Source organism: Salvelinus alpinus, chromosome 15 (genome assembly GCF_045679555.1).
Source record: "Salvelinus alpinus chromosome 15, SLU_Salpinus.1, whole genome shotgun sequence".
NCBI classification, from domain to species: Eukaryota; Metazoa; Chordata; class Actinopteri; order Salmoniformes; family Salmonidae; genus Salvelinus; species Salvelinus alpinus.
The window spans coordinates 26,067,217-26,088,792 of record NC_092100.1 but is presented as its reverse complement, the minus strand read 5'-3'; the positions used below and the strand labels follow the sequence as shown (position 1 = coordinate 26,088,792).

At 42.4% G+C, this 21,576-nt stretch overlaps 1 protein-coding gene across 1 annotated transcript in view; it reads left to right on the top strand.

Moving 5' to 3' along the window:
• cmip (c-Maf inducing protein) overlaps nt 1-21,576 on the top strand; it is a 54,361-nt gene that overhangs the window by 27,619 nt on the left and 5,166 nt on the right. Inside the window, exons 2-20 of the mRNA XM_071343146.1 lie at nt 1,768-1,893; nt 1,989-2,039; nt 2,646-2,807; nt 3,118-3,159; nt 3,907-3,969; nt 6,228-6,308; nt 6,470-6,573; nt 6,743-6,847; nt 7,327-7,728; nt 14,675-14,740; nt 17,132-17,158; nt 17,275-17,323; nt 17,411-17,518; nt 17,609-17,725; nt 17,834-17,974; nt 18,350-18,397; nt 18,615-18,761; nt 20,678-20,783; nt 21,476-21,546. Coding sequence (XP_071199247.1) covers nt 1,768-1,893; nt 1,989-2,039; nt 2,646-2,807; nt 3,118-3,159; nt 3,907-3,969; nt 6,228-6,308; nt 6,470-6,573; nt 6,743-6,847; nt 7,327-7,728; nt 14,675-14,740; nt 17,132-17,158; nt 17,275-17,323; nt 17,411-17,518; nt 17,609-17,725; nt 17,834-17,974; nt 18,350-18,397; nt 18,615-18,761; nt 20,678-20,783; nt 21,476-21,546 — 2,016 coding nt within the window. The remainder of the gene's footprint in view (nt 1-1,767; nt 1,894-1,988; nt 2,040-2,645; nt 2,808-3,117; nt 3,160-3,906; nt 3,970-6,227; nt 6,309-6,469; nt 6,574-6,742; nt 6,848-7,326; nt 7,729-14,674; nt 14,741-17,131; nt 17,159-17,274; nt 17,324-17,410; nt 17,519-17,608; nt 17,726-17,833; nt 17,975-18,349; nt 18,398-18,614; nt 18,762-20,677; nt 20,784-21,475; nt 21,547-21,576) is intronic.

Genomic DNA, 21,576 nt, shown 5'->3' with positions numbered 1-21,576 from the left:
AAACTTGACTAAAAAATACAGGGTTGACAGGAATCGAAAGACAAATTAGTTCTTAATGCAATCGCTGACTTACATTTCTAAAATTGTCCTTACTGTGCAATACCGGGTCCGCCAAAGCGAAGCTACACAAAACAAAATGGCGATATATGCGTTTAACATTTTTCAACAGAACAGCGATTTATCATCATAAATAGTTCTTACTATGAGCTGTTCTTCCATCAGAATCTTGGGCAATGTATCCTTTCTCCGGTCTAATCGTCTTTTGGTCGAAAGATGTCCTCTTGTCCCGTCGAAATGGCCACTAACGTTCGGTATGTACAGGAAAAGTGCCCAGCTCATGGAAGGACGTCACAAATAAATGCCTCAAAATCGCACTAAACGGATATAAATTGCTATAAAACGGTTTAAATTAACTACCTTATGATGTTTTTAACACCTATAACGGGTAAAAACATGACCGGCGATATATTACTGGCTAAACCAAGGCTTGGAAAGAGGCCAGTCCGACGTCCATCGTGCGTCGAGCGCAGGGTCCGAAAGAAATCTCCTTCCGGTCTTTGGTGTTTTATACAGGCCCTGATTGCGCAATCGACTCCATTCAAATTGTCACCACTTACTGACATCTAGAGGAAGGCGTAGGCAGTGGTTGTATCCTCATAGCATTCACAGGGACATTAAAACTGACCTGGGACCAGAGGCCAAGATTTCTGAAATCTCACTCCCTGTCAGGAAAAGTTCTGTAGAATGAGTTCTGTTCCACTCAGAGACATAATTCCAACGGTTATAGAAACTAGAGAATGTTTTCTATCCAATAATAACAATAATATGCATATTGTACGAGCAAGAATTGAGTACTAAGCAGTTTAATTTGGCAATGTCAAAAAAAAAAAGTGCTAACAGCTCCCCCTATTGACAAAAGGGGTATTAAGTTAGTTTTAACAATGGTCAAGTACGCTACTGTGGCTATTTGATCATAATGTAGCCTACCATCAAAAACAATGGAGAAAAAAATGCAGCCCATAACATTTTAACATGGCAATAGCTGTTCTATCGTTCAGCCTACAGTAGCAGCCAATGTGAAGTGCTCAATGTAGGCCTACATTCCATAAGACTTTTGAAAAAAACATGCAGGGCTGGACATTAACCTGTTTATCCACTTGTCCTTCAGACAAGGAGGTGACTGAAAATGTTGTTGTGGTGTTTGATGCAAGAAACCAGTTTAAAATGCATCATTATTCCATTACCATTATGGCTATTGGCTACTTAGCTTATTCAACCCTTTCTCAAAACTCAACTGCCCCTTACAGGAAAAAAAGTGATTTACCTGACTCGCTTTTCAAAGATGGAATCCTACTCCGATGCGTTTTGCACACAACAAAATCTCTTACATAGTTAGTTTTACATATTAAGTCTTGCATAGTAGTTTGTTTTGTTTCGGTATGTTGCATTGAAAGTGGCTAATATTGTGTTGATTCGATCACAATTCCCACAGTAAAGAGAAAGGTTGATAGTCTTAAGAGTGGAAAACTCAAGAAAGTTGAGTGAAGTTCAATCTCGTGCTTCTCTGCCCGCTTTGATATTTCTTCTGTGCGCAGCTTTGAGGAAACATTGATCATCAGTACAGTGATCATTGTGATTTCCCAATGAGAAATTGGAGACACTGTGATAGCCTGTCTGTTGGCCTTGTATTTGTCTATACAAATGTGCAGCCTGTGTGTGTAGCATGTATGAATGAGTGGTTGACATTATTTCTCTCATGGTCTCTAGCCCACGGGGTACATGGAGGCTGCCCTGTCCTACAGTACCATAGAGGACCTGCAGCTGCTCTCCTGGGATAATGCCCCCAAATATTGTGTGCAGCTCAGCTTCCCCGGGGGCACCGTCCTCCTGCAGGTATGCCCTGTACCCTCCCTCCCTTCCCTCTTCATGTAACATGACGTGCGTGTGTGCTTTCAATCTGTTACCTGACTGTCTGTGTGCCCTAACAGGCAGCCAACAGCTATCTGCGGGACCAGTGGTTTCATTCCCTGCAGTGGAAGGTAGGATTACTATGTTGAAGTATTCATTGGTTTGTGTTCACGGGGGTTCAACAAGACTCACATTACTTTGCACAGAGATTTTATTTGTTGGCTACACAGAGAGTTGCATGGGCAGGGCACGTGCCCCAAGGCCTCCTACCTCTTCCTTTTGGGAAGGGGTCCCACTGGAGGTCGGGGGCTCCCCAAATAGCAAATGATAGGAAAATGTGTAGAATTAAAGAAAATGTGCTTTACAATTCCAAAATGTTCTCATAACTTCAAGGTAAAATGTGTAGAATAGCAGGAAATTTGCCTTAAAACTGAAACATTTTCTCTTGGCCTCATGACAAAATGTGTAGAATAGCATTATAAAACTGCACAGATGTTCTGAAAGTTACTTTTTATTTAAATATTATTAAATCAAATGATTTTTTCTTATTTGGTGCACCCTCGGAGGTCGATGCCCATGGGCCTCAGATGCAATCGTCCTGTAATGCATGCATTTCTCTCATGTATTTTTGCATTGGTTTGATAAGCCTATAAAGCAACACATTGTGTCCCAAAGCCTTGAAGCCTATTGTAGTTCATCTGTATGTGGTTATGCGTGTGCCTCTATTTTCTAACCAGAAAAAGATCTATAAGTACCGTAAGGTTCTGAACAACCCTAGTCGCTGGGAGGTGGTTCTGAAGGAGATCAGATCACTGGTGGACATGGCCTTGAACTCTCCCCTGCAGGACGAGTCCATTCACCAGGCCCCGCTGCAAATCATCTCCACCCTGCTGGCCGAGGTATGCCCATCTGCTGGTCTCTCACACACGCACGCCCGCAGTACTCTCTCTCTCTCACACACACACACACACACACACACACACACACACACACACCTACAATACACACACTACAATACACACACTACAATACACACACTACAATACACACACCTGCTACTGGGAGCTCAGCTCAAAACACACAGATGCCTGCTGTTTGGCAGAGTCAGAACTGTTAGTCAGTTTGGGAGTGGCTCTATTCAATTTGTTTGTCTGCTCTCGCTCTCTGATCATACCTGTCTCACTTCTGTTGTCCACTCTGCCTCCCCAGAACACCAACCTCAGCTCTCAGGACCATGAGAACATCATTGTGGTGAGTTTAAAGGGGAATGGAAGCACTAGATTCTAGAACGCCAGCTTCCTGTAACTGTAAATAGCCATGCTTTCTTTGTTCATATTATTATGTTAGTGAATGGACAGAAACTATTTTGTAGTTTAGCAATGGCGGAAGTTTAGTGAAAGTGACCAGTTCGACAGGTAAAACCTGGTCAAACTGCTGAGACTGCACATTTATTTTGCCTATTATTGCAGCTCAGAAGGCGTGTGGAGCAGGTTAGCAATAGGCCCCTGGATAGCAGCTTTGATGATGGACAGCTACTCCGTAGCAGCGTCACCCACTGGTGTTCGTGTGGATGCTGTCAGATTATGCCCACTTACTATTGTTACAGTGTAATGGTGTATTCATCTGGATGTGTTTGTGTCCATACCCCATGGACCCTGGCCACTAGAGTCATGGGATGATTGCATTATTAAACTGTTGCAGCACACGAGGTACAGTTAAATCTACACTTGTTGCATACGAACAGCTGCTCACCTCATTTACCTGTCTTGAGGCGTATTGAGAGCTAAGATAATACAGCCCTAGAGGATAATAGGGACAGCTGTGTACTTTTAGGTTGACTTCTGCAGTAACTCTTGGGAATTAGACTAGGATAGCAGAGTTTATTGGACCATGACAGGTTGCTGGCAAGGGGCCATTGTAAATACAAGATAGCATGGCTGGGGAAATTGTGAAGTTGTATTGATCAGTCCTGTCTCTGGTATCTCTGTGTGTCCCTAGGCCATCGCTCCTCTCCTGGAAAAGAACCACCCTCCACCGGACCTGTGTGAGTTCTTCTGCAAGGTAAAGATGGGGCCCAAACATTTCACCTCAACCTCTTGTCAAAATCATATCTCTTAACTTCTCTGGGATATGTGGGACGGTAGCGTCCCACTTGGCCAAAAGCCAGAAAAAATGTAGCGTGCCAAATTCAAATATATGACTATAAAAATCAATCACACATGAAATCACACATGAAAGACACCAAATTAAAGCTACACATGTTGTGAATCCAGCCAACATGTCTGATTTCAAAAAGGATTTACGGCGAAAGCACACCAAACGATTATGTTAGCTCAGTACATAGCCACAGAAAAACACAGCCATTTTCCCAGCAAAAGATAGTAGTCACAAAAAGCAGAAATAGAGATAAAATTAATCACTAACCTTTGATGATCTTCATCAGATGACACTCATAGGACATCATGTTACACAATACATTTATGTTTTGTTCGATAATGTGCATATTTATATCCACAAATCTCGGTTTACATTGGCGCCATGTTCAGAAATGCCTCCAAAATATCCGGAGAAATTGCAGAGAGCCATGTCAAATAACATAAATACTCATCATAAACTTTGATGAAAGATACATGTTTTACATAGAATTAAAGATACACTTGTTCTTAATGCAACCGCTGTGTCAGATTTCCAAAAAACTTTACGTAAAAAGCACACCATGCAATAATCTGAGACGGCGCTCAAAAATAACAACATTTCTCCACCATGTTGGAGTCAACAGAAATACGAAATTACATCATAAATATTCCCTTACCTTTGATGATCTTCATCAGAATTCACTCCCAGGAATCCTAGTTCCACAATAAATCGTTGTTTTGTTCGATAATGTCCATTACTTATGTCTAAGTAGCTACTTTTGCTAGCATGTTTAGTGCACATGTCCAAACGCTCGCGCAGATGCAGGCGAACTTGGACGAAAACTTAAAAAAGTTATATAACAGGTCGAATAAACTGGTCAAACTAAGTAGAGAATCAATCTTCGGGATGTTGTTATCATAACTATCCAATAATGTACCAACCGGAGAATTCCTTTGTGTCTCTAGAAGTTATGGAAAGCAAGACGATATCATTTGGAACGTGCGTGACCAGGAACTGGCATTCTGCCAGACCAATGACTGAAACACCTCTCATCCGGCCCCACATCACACTAGAGGCTTCATTCCACATTCTACAGACTGTTGACATCTAGTGGAAGGTGTAGGAAGTGCAAACAGATCCATATCTTACAGGGAATTGAATAGGCGATGAGTTGAACATTGACCAGTCTCAGAATTCTCACTTCCTGTTTGGATTTTTCTCAGGTTTTTGCCTGCCATATGAGTTCTGTTATACTCACAGACATCATTCAAACAGTTTTAGAAACTTAAGAGTGTTTTATATCCAATAGTAATAATAATATGCATATATTAGCATCTGGGACAGAGTAGGAGGCAGTTCACTATGGGCACGCAATTCATCCAAAAGTGAAAATGCTGCCCCCTATCACAAAGAAGTTAACTGTCTTGGCCCTTAGTTAGTGCTAGTGGTAATCTCACTCCTCAGCTTGAAATGCCTCCACCCGCCCCATATAATTGGTAGCTTTTCGGGGGCGTAGCTGGCTGAAGGGCCCCACACCCTATGCAAACAGAGCGACGGAGCGTAGTTTGCATGAAGTGTGTAGAGGCCTTTAGGCGTTGTCAAGAGGGCGGTCTTGTGTGTTTTTGCGAGACAGAGGATCCGAGATCTAGGCCCGGTAGGACTTGAGGAAGCAAGCACAGTGACGTCCCTCACCCTAGGGCCATTGTTGAGCAGAAGATTTAAACTCTTTACAACCATGGCTATCATTAACAGCACAGTTAGTTTTTCCGGGCCTAGTTAATAAAACATTTAGACGGCTGAGATGGAAACGGCGTTTCGGTGCAATTTTATAAATGCCGACAGATCATTTGTTAGTTTGACATGGTGTGATCTTTTTATGCCAGTAAAATCAATTACGTGAAAAATGGCGGTCAAAACGCCTTTATGTGCAAATATTGATATAATAACCATCATATCGAAGTAAAATTGGAGTCACGCGATGATATGGTGTGTGGTCCTTCCAGTACGACTTGGGAAACCATGCAGTTTATTAGGCTATAGATTAAAACTTATAATGAACTCCCACCACTGGTGGGAAAATGTGCATATTTTGTTTATGAGGATTTTAGATATTCACATGAAAATCTGTCGCAAATTGGATGGAAATCTAGCTACTGTTAAATGGTGTTTGTGTGTTTGTGCAGCACTGTCGGGAGCGTCCGCGGTCGATGGTTGTGATTGAAGTGTTCACCCCTGTGGTCCAGAGAATCCTCAAACACAACATGGTGAGCTGAGTTTTCCATCTTATTTCCTGTCAAGGGTCACGCTCAGTTTGTTTATGTCTGTTTTCTTCTGTGGTCATATATTGGAGTAAGTCAAAGCTCACTGTACTTCCTCTTGTCCTCTCTATCCCCATGTTTATTTCTCTGCCTCCTCTCTCTGTCAGGACTTTGGGAAATGCCCCAGACTGCGTCTCTTCACTCAAGAGTACATCTTAGCTCTAAATGAGCTCAATGCTGGGATGGAGGTCGTGAAGAAATTCATTCACAGGTGAGTCAGTGACGACATGTTTTTAGGACTGTAATTTTCTCCACCAACCCAAAACTCAGGACCTAGATATATCAACAGTACCCCCCCTTGTTTATTTTGTGTTTTCTCCACGTTCGATGGAGGGTGTTTAGGGTATTGAATGCTAATTGTGTGTGTGGCTGTGTTTCAGCATGCATGGTCCCTCCGGGCAATGCCCTCACCCCCGCGTCCTGCCCAACCTGGTGGCAGTGTGCCTGGCTGCCATCTACTCCTGCTACGAGGAGTTAATCAACAGGTGAGTGATGTACTGTTACTGTAGTGTTCTGTAGAACCACCACACAGACTAGACTTAATGGCCAAATAAACCTCCCAGGTTAGCATAGGCTATTCTCCTCTCCTTTAAACATTTTAAATTAGATGTTGACTTGAGTAATGAGTCATCTAATTGGTTATCATAACATCATCACCCTGAGCCACTGGGTCCTCAGCCCCCGTGAGAGGACATTTGCTAAATTTCCGTGACATTGTCACCCCAGAGAATCATCGCTCGGATACATATCTCTCCTCACTCTCCCTCTAAGTACACAGGGGTTGTAACAGAGACATACAACCCCAACAGAATGACATGTATTCTTACTATGGACCTCAATGTTGTAGTCTTGAAATTATTATTCAATGTGTGATACAGTGACTTTCTCCATTCCTCTCTTACACAATATTGCCCCCTCTCCATCAATATCGCTCTCTCCTCTTGCCCACTCTCTCGCTGTCTAGCCGGGACAACTCCCCAAGTCTGAAGGAGATCAGGAACGGCTGCCAGCAACAGAATGAGCGTAAACCCCCCCTGCCACTCCGCCTGCTGCGCCCAGAGCCCCCCACACCTCCACCAACGGCCCTGCTGCCCCTCTCCCCTCCCCCCTCAGCTCCCCTCTCCCCTCCCCCCACACTGCCCCTCTCTCCCCCGCCCTCCATCGTCAACTCCAGTGAGATCCTGGTGGAGTTGGAACGCAACAACAACACTGCCAACGCCAGGCGGAAGGGCCCAGCGGGAAGCGACAGTGAGCCCAACCTGATCGACTGTCTGCTGGTCAGCCCCGCCCTCAACGCCCTGTCAATCCAGCTGCCTGCCCAGGCCGACCGCGTGTTGGGCTGCTTCGCACTCATCCTCAAAATGCTGTGAGTTACCACTACTGTTACTTAGGGCTGTGACGATACCAGTATCGCAATACTTTTTCCTTGGAAAAAATGAAAACACAAAGCAGAACAAACTCTTTGGTCCTTTAAAAACCTGCTGTATGTAAAATATTGTGCTATAGCTTGGAAAAGAAATACATGTGACTCTGGATGACAGCATAATGTTTGTTTCCAACATCAGGGCTGTTTTCCTAAAGAAGTTAAATCTGCTTCATGTTTTGTTTCCTTGCCTGATACTAACGAGTATCGTCCCGGCCCTGTAATCCCTCTCCCTTATTGCCTACCTTACTATGTCTGTGTGTGTCTAAGGGGGCTTTCACACCAAGTTTGTTTTAAGCAGGGTTTTTTTCTTACTCTGGAACATTTACCCACTACATTCGGTTTGTTTGGACAGAACACAATCTGCACTCGGGTGACAACACACTGTGGTTTGTTCAAATAGGGTGGTCTCGGTCCAATTCCATTCATACCGTGGTGCAGTTTGCTGCAGGTGAAAACGCAGTCTGGTCGAAACACAGGAAAATAATCAGAGGTGCGCAGTATTATCGGTTGTTTGACTGCAAGCATTTGATTAAATGCACGCAATATCGTAACTTGATATCTCTTAAACGTTTTGTGTGTAGCGGTGTGCATTTATGAGCGCATCTGATACAGAGTCATGTCTCCTTTGTTGGCTGCATGTCACAGTTTCCTCACACATGTTACAAAGCGGAAGTAATATGAAGGTTGGTGCCAATGTTCCCTCTAAGCTGCGCGCGGGCATGCAGCTCCCCCAGGACTGCCACGCAGAAGTATCAGGCCGCGCAGAGAAGTGCGAGATTGAACTTCTCATCTTTCTAGTTTTCCCCTTTAGTTAACACTATCAACATTTCCCTCTAATGTGTGAATTGTGATCGAATCAACTCAATATTAGACACTTTCAATGCAACATATCGAAACAAAACGAACTATGCAAGATATTTTCTTGTCGGCAGAGTGCATTGGAGTAGGATTCTATTGCATTGACAGGCACTAATCAGGCTTATAATCTACACAGACTGGTGCGCCATAACCATTCAGAGCTGCAGTATCCCTATAAGCAAATAGAACATTGCCATATATGGATCTGTGCCATTCACTTTGAGCTGGACTGTGTTTACAGCATGACTGGTGGCGAGTAGATGCACTTGTTTTGAGATCAAAGCAAGAGCTGCATGTAGCCAGGTTTGTACATTTCTTCATATTCTTTCCTAGTAAGTTAGTTATTAGCCCAGTTATGGCTAATTTCTAGTCAGCAATGGGGGAGTGATTGCTTCCTACAAGAGCACAAAACGTGTACATTACCTGACTCGCTTTTCAAAGATATCTAGTAAAGAGCATTGTTTCTGTCTTAAAGGGGCAGTGTTGTATTTTGAGACAGGCTTGAATAAGCTAAGTAGCCAAAAGGCAGAGTGTAGCATAATGTGTCTGATTCGCTGTAATAATTTTATGGGAATAATTCATTTTATTTTGTAAACTGGTTTCTTGCATCAAACAACACAACATTTTCAGTCACCTCATTTTTCTGAAGGACAAGTGGATAAACAGGTTAACTTTTACTGCCTCAGAAACCCGGATCCGGGAGCACCCCCCCCCCCCCACTGACTAGCATAGCTAGCATAGCGTCACAAGTAAATTGTAGCATCTAAATATCATTAAATCACAAGTCCAAGACACCAGATGAAAGATACACTTCTTGTGAATCTAGCCACCATTTCTGATTTTTAAAATGTTTTACAGGGAAGACACAATATGTAAATCTATTAGCTAACCACGTTAGCAAAAGACACCATTTTTCTTTGTCCACCATTTTTTCTCTCCACCAGTAGCTATCACCAATTCGGCCAAATAAAGATATTGATAGCCACTAACCAAGAAAAAACCTCATCAGATGACAGTCTGATAACATATTTATTGTATAGGATAGGTTTTGTTAGAAAAATGTGCATATTTCAGGTAGAAATCATAGTTTACAATTGCACCCACCATCACAACTCGACTAGAATAAATACAGAGAGCAACGTGTATTACCAATTTACTCATCATAAAACATTTCATAAAAATAGACAAAGCATAGCAATGGAAAGACACAGATCTTGTGAATTCAGACAATATTTCAGATTTTCTAAGCGTTTTACAGCGAAAACACAATAAATCGTTATATTAGCATACCACATGTGCAAACGTTACCCCAGCATGAATTCAAGGCAACGGGAGCGATAACGTTATGATCACCAAAATATATTAATTTTTTCACTAACCTTCTCAGAATTCTTCCGATGACACTCCTGTAACATCATATTACAACATACATATAGAGTTTGTTCGAAAATGTGCATATTTAGCCACAAAAAAACGTGGTTATACAATGAGAATAGTAGCAAAACTGGCCTGAAAATGTCGGGCGCTATCTTTGAGAGTGATCTAGTCTAATCGATAGCTAATCATAAACTTGACTAAAAAATACAGGGTTGACAGGAATCGAAAGACAAATTAGTTCTTAATGCAATCGCTGACTTACATTTCTAAAATTATCCTTACTGTGCAATACCGGGTCCGCCAAAGCGAAGCTACACATAACAAAATGGCGATATATGCATTTAAAATTTTTCAACAGAACAGCGATTTATCATCATAAATAGTTCTTACTATGAGCTGTTCTTCCATCAGAATCTTGGGCAATGTATCCTTTCTCCGGTCTAATCGTCTTTTGGTCGAAAGATGTCCTCTTGTCCCGTCGAAATGGCCAATAACGTTCGGTATGTACAGGAAACGTGCCCAGCTCATGGAAGGGCGTCACAAATAAATGCCTCAAAATCGCACTAAACGGATATAAATTGCTATAAAACGGTTTAAATTAACTACCTTATGATGTTTTTAACACCTATAACAAGTAAAAACATGACCGGCGATATATTACTGGCTAAACCAAGGCTTGGAAAGAGGTCGGTCCAACGTCCTTCTTGCGTCGAGCGCAGGGTCCAAAGGAAAGCTACTTCCGGTCTATGGTGTTTTATACAGGCCCTGATTGCGCAATCGACTCCATTCAAATTGTCACCACTTACTGACATCTAGAGGAAGGTGTAGGCAGTGTTTGTATCCTCATAGCATTCACAGGGACATTAAAACTGACCTGGGACCAGAGGCCAAGATTTCTGAAATCTCACTCCCTGTCAGGAAAAGTGCTGTAGATAGAGTTCTGTTCCACTCAGAGACATAATTCCAACGGTTATAGAAACTAGAGAGTGTTTTCTATCCAATAATAACAATAATATGCATATTGTACGAGCAAGAATTGACTACTAGGCAGTTTAATTTGGCAATGTCAAAAAAATAAAAGTGCTAACAGCACCCCCTATTGACAAAAGGTTAACCTTTAATGTCAATCCCTACATGTTTTTTTCTTAAGTCTCATGGAATGTAGGCCTACATTGAACAGCACACATTGGCTGCTACTGTAGGTTGAATGGTAGAACATCTATTTCCATGTTAAAATGTTATGAGATGCATTTTCTCCATTGTCTTTTATGGTAGGCCAGTCTGATAGGCCTACAGTGCCTTCGGAAAATATTCAGACCCCTTGACTTTTTCCACATTTTGTTACGTTACAGCCTTATTCTAAAATGGATTAAACAATACAATCCTCAGCAATCTACACACAATAACCCATAATGACAAACTGAAAGCAGGTTTTTAGAATTTTTGGCAAATGTATTAAAAAATAAAAAGCAGAAATACCTTATTTACATAAGTATTCAAACCTTTTGCTATACGACTCGAAATTGAGCTCCATTGCATCCTGTTTCCATTGATCATCCTTGAGATGTTTTTACAACTTGATTGGAGTCCACATCAGGTACATTCAATTGATTGGACATGATTTGGAAAGGCACACACCTGTCTATATATGGTCCCACAGTTGACAGTGCATGTCAGAGCAAAAAACAGGCCATGAGGTCGAAGGAATTGTCCATAGAGCTCAGAGACAGGTTTGTGTAGAGGCAGAGATCTGGAGAAGGGTACCAAAACATTTCTGCAGCATTGAAGGTCCCTAGGAACACAGTGGCCCCCATCATTCTTAAATAGAAGAAATTTGGAACCAGACTCTTACTAGAGCTGTCCGCCCGGCCAAACTGAGCATTTGGGGGAGAAGGGCCTTGGTCAGGGAGGTGACCAAGAACCCGATGGTCACTCTGACAGAGCTCTAGAGTTCCTCTGAAGAGATGGGAGAACCTTCCAGAAGGCACTTAAGACTCGCAGACCATTTTCCTGCAATTGTACACATTTCTCCAAGGAGCTGAGACATTTTTGCAGTTTTAAAGCTGATTTCCTGCAACTCTATGTACAGTCTAGAGGTCGACCGATTATGATTTTTCAAAGCCGATACCGATTATTGGAGGACCAAAAAAGCCGATACCGATTAATCTGCCTATTTTTTATTTTTTATTTATTTGTAATAATGACAATTACAACAATACTGAATCAACACTTAATATAATACATCAATAAAATCAATTTAGCCTCAAATAAATAATGAAACATGTTCAATTTGGTTTAAATAATGCAAAAACAAAGTGTTGGAGAAGAAAGTAAAAGTGCAATATGTGCCATGTAAGAAAGCTAACGTTTAAGTTCCTTGCTCAGAACATGAGAACATATGAAAGCTGGTGGTTCCTTTTAACATGAGTCTTCAATATTCCCAGGTAAGAAGTTTTAGGTTGTAGTTATTATAGGAATTATAGGACTATTTCTCTCTATACCATTTGTATTTCATTAACCCTTTACTATTGGATGTTCTTATAGGCACTGTAGTATTGCCAGTGTAACAGTATAGCTTCCATCCCTCTCCTCGCTCCTACCTGGGCTCGAACCAGGAACACAACAACAACAGCCACCCTCGAAGCAGCGTTACCCATGCAGAGCAAGGGGAATAACGACTCCAAGTCTCAGAGCGAGTGACGTTTGAAACGCTATTAGCGCGCACCCCGCTAACTAGCTAGCCATTTCACATCGGTTACACCAGCCTAATCTCGGGAGTTGATAGGCTTGAAACACAGCGAAGAGCTTCTGGCAAAACGCAGGAAAGTGCTGTTTGAATGAATGCTTACGAGCCTGCTGCTGCCTACCACCGCTCAGTCAGACTGCTCTATCAAATCATAGACTTAATTATAACATAATAACACACAGAAATACGAGTCTTAGGTCATTAATATGGTCGAATCCGGAAACTATCATCTCGAAAACAAGACGTTTATTCTTTCAGTGAAATACGGAACCGTTCTGTATTTTATCTAACGGGTGGCATCCAGAAGTTTAAATATTCCTGTTACATTGCACAACCTTCAATGTTATGTCATGATTCCGTAAAATTCTGGCAAATTAGGCGGCCCAAACTGTTCATTATACACTGACTCTGCGTGCAATGAACGCAAGAGAAGTGACACAATTTCACCTGGTTAATATTGCCTGTTAACCTGGATTTCTTTTAGCTAAATATGCAGGTTTAAAAATATATACTTCTGTGTATTGATTTTAAGAAAGGCATTTATGTTTATGGTTAGGTACACATTGGATCAACGATACGCACCGCTTCGATTATATGCAACGCAGGACACGCTAGATAAACTAGTAATATCATCAACCATGTGTAGTTAACTAGTGATTATGATTGATTGATTGATTGATTGTTTTTTATAAGATAAGTTTAATGCTAGCTAGCAACTTACCTTGGCTCCTACTGCATTCGCGTAACAGGGAGGCTCCTCGTGGAGTGCAATGTAATCAGGTGATTAGAGCGTTGGACTAGTTAACTGTAAGGTTGCAAGATTGAATCCCCCGAGCTGACAAGGTAAAAGTCTGTCGTTCTGCCCCTGAACGAGGCAGTTAACCCACCGTTCCTAGGCCGTCATTGAAAATAAGAATGTGTTCTTAACTGACTTGCCTAGTTAAATAAAGATTAAATAAAGGTGTAAAAAATTAAAACAATAAATAAATAATCTTCCAAATCGGTGTCCAAAAATACCGATTTCCGATTGTTATGAAAACTTGATATCGGCCCTAATTAATCGGTCGACCTCTAGTACCGTCCCTTTAGAAAGTATTCATACCCCTTGACTTACTTGACATTTTGTGTTACAGCAATTGTGTGCCACCCTATGGGACTCCCAATTACGGCCGGTTGTGATACAGCCTGGATTCGAACCAGGGTGTCTGTAATGAAGTCTCTAGCACTGAGATGTAGTGCCTTAGACCACTGCGCCACTCGGGAGCCCAAAAAAACATGGAATGAGTAGCTGTGTCCAAACTTTTGACTGGTATTGTAGGCCCATAATCTTCCCTACATACTTTATCTCGTTTAGTCTTTTAAATTGACACTGAAAGCATTTTTTGATCCCGATAATGTATTTAATTAATAGACATGTATACAGGCCCAAAGAAAATGCATAGGCCCTGCCCGTACGAGGACGCAAACAACATTTTGTGAAAAAGCCCTAAGTGTAAACAAGAATTCATATGTGGTGCTATCTGTGTGGGCTGTGCTGAGCAGCTGGACACAGCTGCTGCCTCTGTCCTACTGGGGAATAATTCAAAAGGAGGGAGTGCTGCTTAGTGTGTCTCTCTGAATGGATGGATGACATGGATGTGACGCTGTCGAGCAAGATGTTATATTATGTCTGTGGGAATAGGGGGAATGAACTAAATAGTGTGTCTGTAACAATGACACTGTTACTTAACAGACAGGAATCTGATCCTCGTACCATTTGAATTGATGGATTTTTTGGCATCATGGGACTATGCTCAGGTTACCTCTTGTGATTCCCTTGGTGACCAGCCCTCTGCTCTCATTCTGTGTACCCCTTTCTATTGTGTACCTCTTTCTATCATTCACTTTCTCTCTCCAACTATTCAGGTCTGACTACGATGACTGGAGACCAGCCCTGGCCAGCCTGCTGCAGCCCATCCCCTTCCCCAAAGAGTAAGTATACTGCCCTTAAAGCATTAGACCTCTCACTAAATTCTTCAGTCATACAGAAGCTATACTTAAATCCAAACTGGTTCTCTAGCAGATTAATAAGAATTGCTGACCCCGTGTTCAACCATGGCCTTTTCCCCTTCATTCAGATTACAACCTCTCACTTTCAGTTATTTGAAAATGAAATCATCTCCAAAATATCGCTATTTTTAAAACAAAGTTGGTTGCAATTTCAGTTTAACCAGAAAATACAGAACAAATATTACAACAAATATTATGGTTAACCTCAAATATACTAATTGATAAAAATAAAATGAAAAGTATAATCTTTGTAAATGATATCATAATGATAACTGGTGGAGTTGTATCACACATGCAGCTAGCAAAAGAAAATGTACATGTCTGCTCTTTCCAAAATTACAACCAACTAATTGCAGCATTTCTGCAAAAATGGAAGAGGCAAGTGGAAGGGGGAGAAAGTAAGGAACTTGTCGGTTGGCCCAGCATTAAAGACCATAATTGGTTGAAGAAAATTGTAATGAATAAAAAAAGTATACCTGTTTAATTTAAGGACCCAAAAATTGACAGCTGTGCCATACAGATGCCAAAATAGTTGGGAAGAGATTTTCGATGTACCGACTCCATTGCACATGGTTAATGAACTGATACCCAGTTTAATTTAAATTATTATACAGAATTCTTGCAACCAATATAACGTTACATACACTACATGGCCAAAAGTATGACACCAGCTCGTTGAATATCTCATACCAAAATCCTGGGCATTAATATGAAGTTGGTCCCCCCTTTACTGCTATAACAGCCTCCACTCTTCTGGAAAGGCTTTCCACTAGATGTTGGAACATTGCTGCGGGGACTTGCTTCCATTCAGACACAAGCATTAGTGAGGTCGGGCGCTGATATTGGCCGATTAGATCTGGTTCGCAGTAGGCGTCACAATTCATCCCAAAGGTGTTTGTTGAGGTCAGGGATATCGGCCGATGCTCTCCGCTGGTTCCAATAAGATAGGCTACTGTTTGCTTAATTGGGAGTTGAGAATTTTGATAACTAGAGACAGATTTAGTATTTTCTTTGTTTTCTCATTTCATTAATAGCCATTGCTTTCTAAGCTGTTTTTCCTACAATTGTATTTTTAAATATTGTGATTTGCCTAGGCCTATTTAACTGTTTTCCACTGACCACTGCAACACAACAATCAGCTATTTGGTAGGCTAATTTTTAAAACAAGCTAATGATCTTCTTTGGCCAAATCAGGCTCTCTGGTGTAGTATTTTTCATTGTATTTTTCTGTATATGCACAAGTAATTTTATATAGCAAATTTTGTTTACTTTCGGTGAAGCTCATCTTCCCCGAGCCTATTGGATACGCCGCCTATGTTAACATCAATGTGACAGTAACCGGTGAATAAAACAGCTGGCCATGAGACTTACAAGGCCTAGTTCAAATGCCGGCATTAAATTCAGAGCCATCGGCGCACTGCCTTAACGGCAGACCGGCAAAGCAAACTGTCTGACACAGTTTCTGCTTTCTACTTTCTTAGTGAGAGAAAAGCATGCAGGCTAGCAGCTTCTCAGAGCGACACTCCGCATGGTACTAAAGGCAGCTACACAATACGCTTAACTGCCGTTGCATTTTAATTGTGATTGGAATGATTTTAGTCAACTTTTTTTATAGCCTACTTTTTTTTATAGCCTACTTTTACATTTTTGGTCTTGAGCTAGGGTATGGCGATTGCCATACCCAACTGATGCCCCTGAATTGTACAAAAAAAATAATTTAGATAAAAATTATACACAGTATATATTGTGAATCGCCCATAAGTTCGCCCTCACCTACGGCTGGGACTGTGGGTGAGGGCCTCTCTCTGAGGTGTAGGATCCTGGGATTGGTACTGACGTGGGTGTGCTGCTGAGGGGCCCTGCTGGGGGATGGGATGGGCTGCGGGCTTGCTGCTGTAATTGGCTCCTCAGCCCGGGCCCTCATTACCAGTCACCTAAAGAGGACTGTTGTTGTCACAGCCGGGAGACTCACCTGCTGCTCACCTGCGCACCAGAGCCTAATCTAAGCATTCAGGCGTCGTTAGAAAGGGCAAAACACTCCGACACAACTCCCAGAATGAATGAGTCAGACAGAACCCCCACACTAAGAGCTAAGCTAAGAGCTTCACATGGACATGTATTTGTGTGTTTTGAAGATACGTTCAAACCAACAACAAAACGGGCTGTATTTCCTATGCAATCCAGCTGCTATCTGTTCAACACCTTACTGCATGTTTGAGTGTAAACATGGTAGAAGTGTTTAAATGTGTTGTTTTCCATTTAATCATGATTAGTGTATTACATGTTTTAATGTTTATCCTCTCTCCTCTTTAGGGCCCTTGCACACGCCAAATTCACAAAGTAAGTATCTACAGCCATGACGTTTAGTTAACGAATGTTACATTTCAGTTACCGTCCAGATGAATCGGTAAGGAAAGCTTGAGGATTGTGCCTGACCTGTCTGTTTGTTTGAACAGAGAGCTGAAATATGTTATTCAGAGGTTTGCAGAAGACCCCAGACAGGAGGTGAGTGTGGCTTTATTAATCACTGTTTCACACTTGTTCAGTGCTAGGTTGGGGTGTGTGGTACTCATGGTTGTGTGCTTGTTGCAGGTCCACTCCTGTCTGCTCAGTGTGCGCTCTGGAAAGGACGGTTGGTTCCAGCTCTACAGTCCAGGGGGTGTGGCTTGTGATGATGATGGGGAGCTCTTTGCCAGCATGGTGAGTGTTTGGTTTTCTTACCCTAATAATCCTAACCCTCATGCCACCTGTTTTAATTGGCTGGACTTGACCTTTGATTCTCTCCTCCAGGTCCACATCCTTATGGGTTCCTGCTACAAAACGAAGAAGTTTCTCCTGTCCCTGGCTGAAAACAAGCTCGGACCCTGCATGCTCCTGGCTCTGCGTGGGAACCAGACCATGGTTGAGGTGTGTGTGTGCACCCGTAGCACAGAGCTGACATGTTTTTATTAGTGTGTGTGGCAGAGAGGTGTAAGTGTACAGGAAGCAGAAGTGACCCAAGTGTGTGTGTTTCAGATCCTGTGCCTGATGCTGGAGTACAACATCATCGAGAACAAGGACACCCAGCTGCAGATCATCTCCACCCTGGAGAGCACTCCGGTGGGCCTTCACATGTACGAGCAGCTGTGTGACAGGCAGAGGGAGCTCAAAGAGCTGGTGAGTTACTACTGTAAACCAACAAAGGCTCAAACACCACACACTCAACCTCGCACCGCGTTCACAATTATACTGCAATGTTTCCGCAAAATGAACTAGATATCTGGTTCATCAGAGGACAGCTGTAGTATCTGCTCCGTTAAAACAGTTACTACTCTACACTGTCGACACAGCTAGAGATATCTATTCATTCTTCTGTGTTACCTAATCTTTCTCTGTTGTTTCTTCATGGAAATATTAACCCTTTATCTAATTTAAAAGACCTCATATATTTCATCGGTGGCACATTGTTCACAGACACCACCTGCTGTCTGAATGAGGAACTGCAATGCCTGCTGTAATCAGTCAACATTTTTGTTTCCCTTTCTCCCTCAGCAAAGAAAAGGGGGCCCAACCCGACTTACTCTGCCCTCCAAGTCTACGGTGAGATTGGCTTTTATTATGCTACTCCCATTCCTTTAAAGGTTCTTTGTTTTTCTTTCATATGAACATATGATTAACTAAATGTTCAAATTTGGTAGGATTTGTTTTCTTTTTTCTTCATGTCTCTCCCAGACCCTCCGTCTCAATTAAGCTCAAACAGCTTTATTATGTCTCTCGCTGCCTCTGTATCCAACCATGTCTTTCTGTCTCTCTGTAGGATGCAGACCTTGCAAGGCTACTGAGCTCTGGCTCCTTTGGGAACCTGGAGAACCTGAGTCTTGCCTTTACCAACGTCACCAGTGCCTGTGCTGAACAGCTCATCAAGCTGCCCTCCCTCAAACAGCTCAACCTGTGGTCCACCCAGGTCAGAACACACACTCACACGCGTAAATATTCACACACACGTACATTGAACAAAAATATAAACTGCAACAATAATTTCAAAGATTTTACTGAGTTGCAGTTCATACAAGGAAATCAATCAATTGAAATAAATTAATTAGACCCTAATCTATGGATTTCACATGACTGGGAATACAGATATGCATCTGTTGGTCACAGATACCTTTTTTTTAAATGTAGGGGCGTGGATCAGAAAACCAGTCAGTATCTGGTGTGACCACCATTTGCCTTATACAGTGCGACACATCTCCTTCGCAATCCTTCGGGTTGATCAGACTGTTGATTGTGGCCAGTAGAATATTGTCCCACTCCTCTTCGATGTCTGTGCAAAGTTGCTGTATATTGGTGGGAACTGGAACACGCTGTCGATCCAGAGCATCCCTAACATGCTCAATGGGTGACATGTCTGTCTGGTGAGTATGCAGGCCATGGAAGAACTGGGACATTTTCAGCTTCCAGGAATTGTGTACAGTTCCTTGCGACATGGGGCTGAGTATTATCATGCTGAAACACAAGGTGATGGCAGGCGGATGAATGTCACGACAATGGGCCTCAGGTCCTGTCATGGTATCTGTGCATTCAAATTGCCATCAATAAAATGCAATTGTGTTTGTTGTCTGTAGCTTGTGCCTGCCCATATCATAACCCCACAGCCACCATGGGGCACTATGTTGACATCAGCAAACTGATAACCCACACGACGCCATACACGCCCGGTACAGTTAAAATCGGGATTCATCCGTTAAGAGCACACTTTTCCAGCGTGCCAGTGACCATCGAATGTGAGTATTTGCTCACTGAAGTCGGTTACGATGTCGAACTGCAGTCAGTGAGGACGACAAACACGCAAGATCAGCTTCCCTGAGATGGTTTCTGACAGTTTGTGCAGAAATATTTTGGTTGTGCAAACCCACAGTTTCATCAGCTGTCTGGATGGCTGGTCTCAGACGATCCCTCAGGTAAAGAAGCCGGATGTGGATGTCCTGAGCTGGCGTGATCACACGCGGTCTGCAGTTGTGAGGCCGGTTGGACGTGCTGCTAAATTCTCTAAAACAATGTTGGAGGTGGCTTATGGTACAGAAATAAACATTAAATTATCTGGTAAAAGCTCTGGTGGACATTCCTGCAGTCAGCATGCCAATTGCACGCTCCCTCAATTTGAGACATCTGTGGCATTGTATGTGTAAGTATAGTATAGTGGAGTGGCCTTTTATTGTCACCAGCACAAGGTGCACCTTTGTAATGGTCATCCTGTTAAATCAGCTTCTTGATATGCCACACCTGTCAGGTGGATGGATTATCTTGGCAAAGGAGAAATGGTCACTAACAGGGATGTAAACAAATTTGTGTATTTTTTTAAATATTTTTAATAATCTTTTTGTGCATATCTTATTTCAGCTCAAGCAACATGGAACAAACACTTTACATGTTCCGTTTATATTTTTGTTCAGTTTATATTTTAGCCATTTAGCAGACACTCTTATCCAGAGCGACTTTCAGGAGCAATTAGGGTTAAGTGCCTTGCTCAAGGACACATCGGCAGATTTTTTACCTTGTCTGCTCAATGATTCGAACCAGCGACCTTTCGGTTACTGGCCCAACGCTCTAACCGCTAGGCTACTTACCACCCTACGCACGCACACTAGTATTAAAACACACACACACACACACACACACACACACACACACACACACACACACACACACACACACACACACACACACACACACACACACACACACACACACACACACACACACACACACACACACACACACACACACACACACACATTTTGTTTTTATTTGAATTGGATAAGTAATACTTTGCATGACTTTGAAAGACTTCCTTTCTTCCTGTTATTGTCTTTCCTTCAGTTTGGAGATGCAGGACTGCGGTTGCTGTCTGAACACTTGGCATGTTTGCAGGTGTTGAATCTGTGTGAGACACCCGTGACCGATGCTGGCCTGCTGTCCCTCAGCTGTAAGAACTCGTCTCAATCATTTAACTATATACTTCTCGCATACCATATACTTCTGGCCTGCCACACAACCTCATGCATTCAGTATAGATCAGGCTTCCCACACAATATCCTAACTCTATATACACTGAGTGCACAAAACATTAGGAACACCTACTCTTTACATGACATAAACTGACCAGGTGAAAGCTATGATCCCTTATTGACGTCAACTGTTAAATTCACTTCAGTCAGTGTAGATGAAGGGGAGGAGACCTGTTAATGAAGGATTTTTTTGGCCTTGAGACAATTGAGACATGGATTGCGTATGTGTGCCATTCAGAATGTGGGTGGGCAAGACAAAAAATGTAAGTGCCTTTGAACGGGGTATGGTAGTAGGTACCAGGCACACCGGTTTTTGTCTAGAACTGTAATGCTGCTGGGTTTTTCACGCTCAACAGTTTCCCGTGTGTATCAAGAATGGTCCACCACCCAAAGGACATATACCCAACTTAACACAACTGTGGGAAGCACTGGAGTCAACATGGGCCAGCATCCCTGTGGAACGTTTCAACACCTTGTAGAGTCCATGCTCCGACAAATTGAGGCTGTTCTGAGGGCAAAAGGGGGGTGCAACTCAATATTAGGAAGCTGTTCCTAATATTTTGTAGACTCAGTGTCTGAACGGTGACTTATTTATGCGTGTCTCTTTCAGCCATGAAGAGCCTGTGCAGTTTGAACATGAACAGCACCAAGCTCACAGCAGACACATATGATGACTTAAAGGTAAGATGAACTGTCATTCCCTCTCTTGAC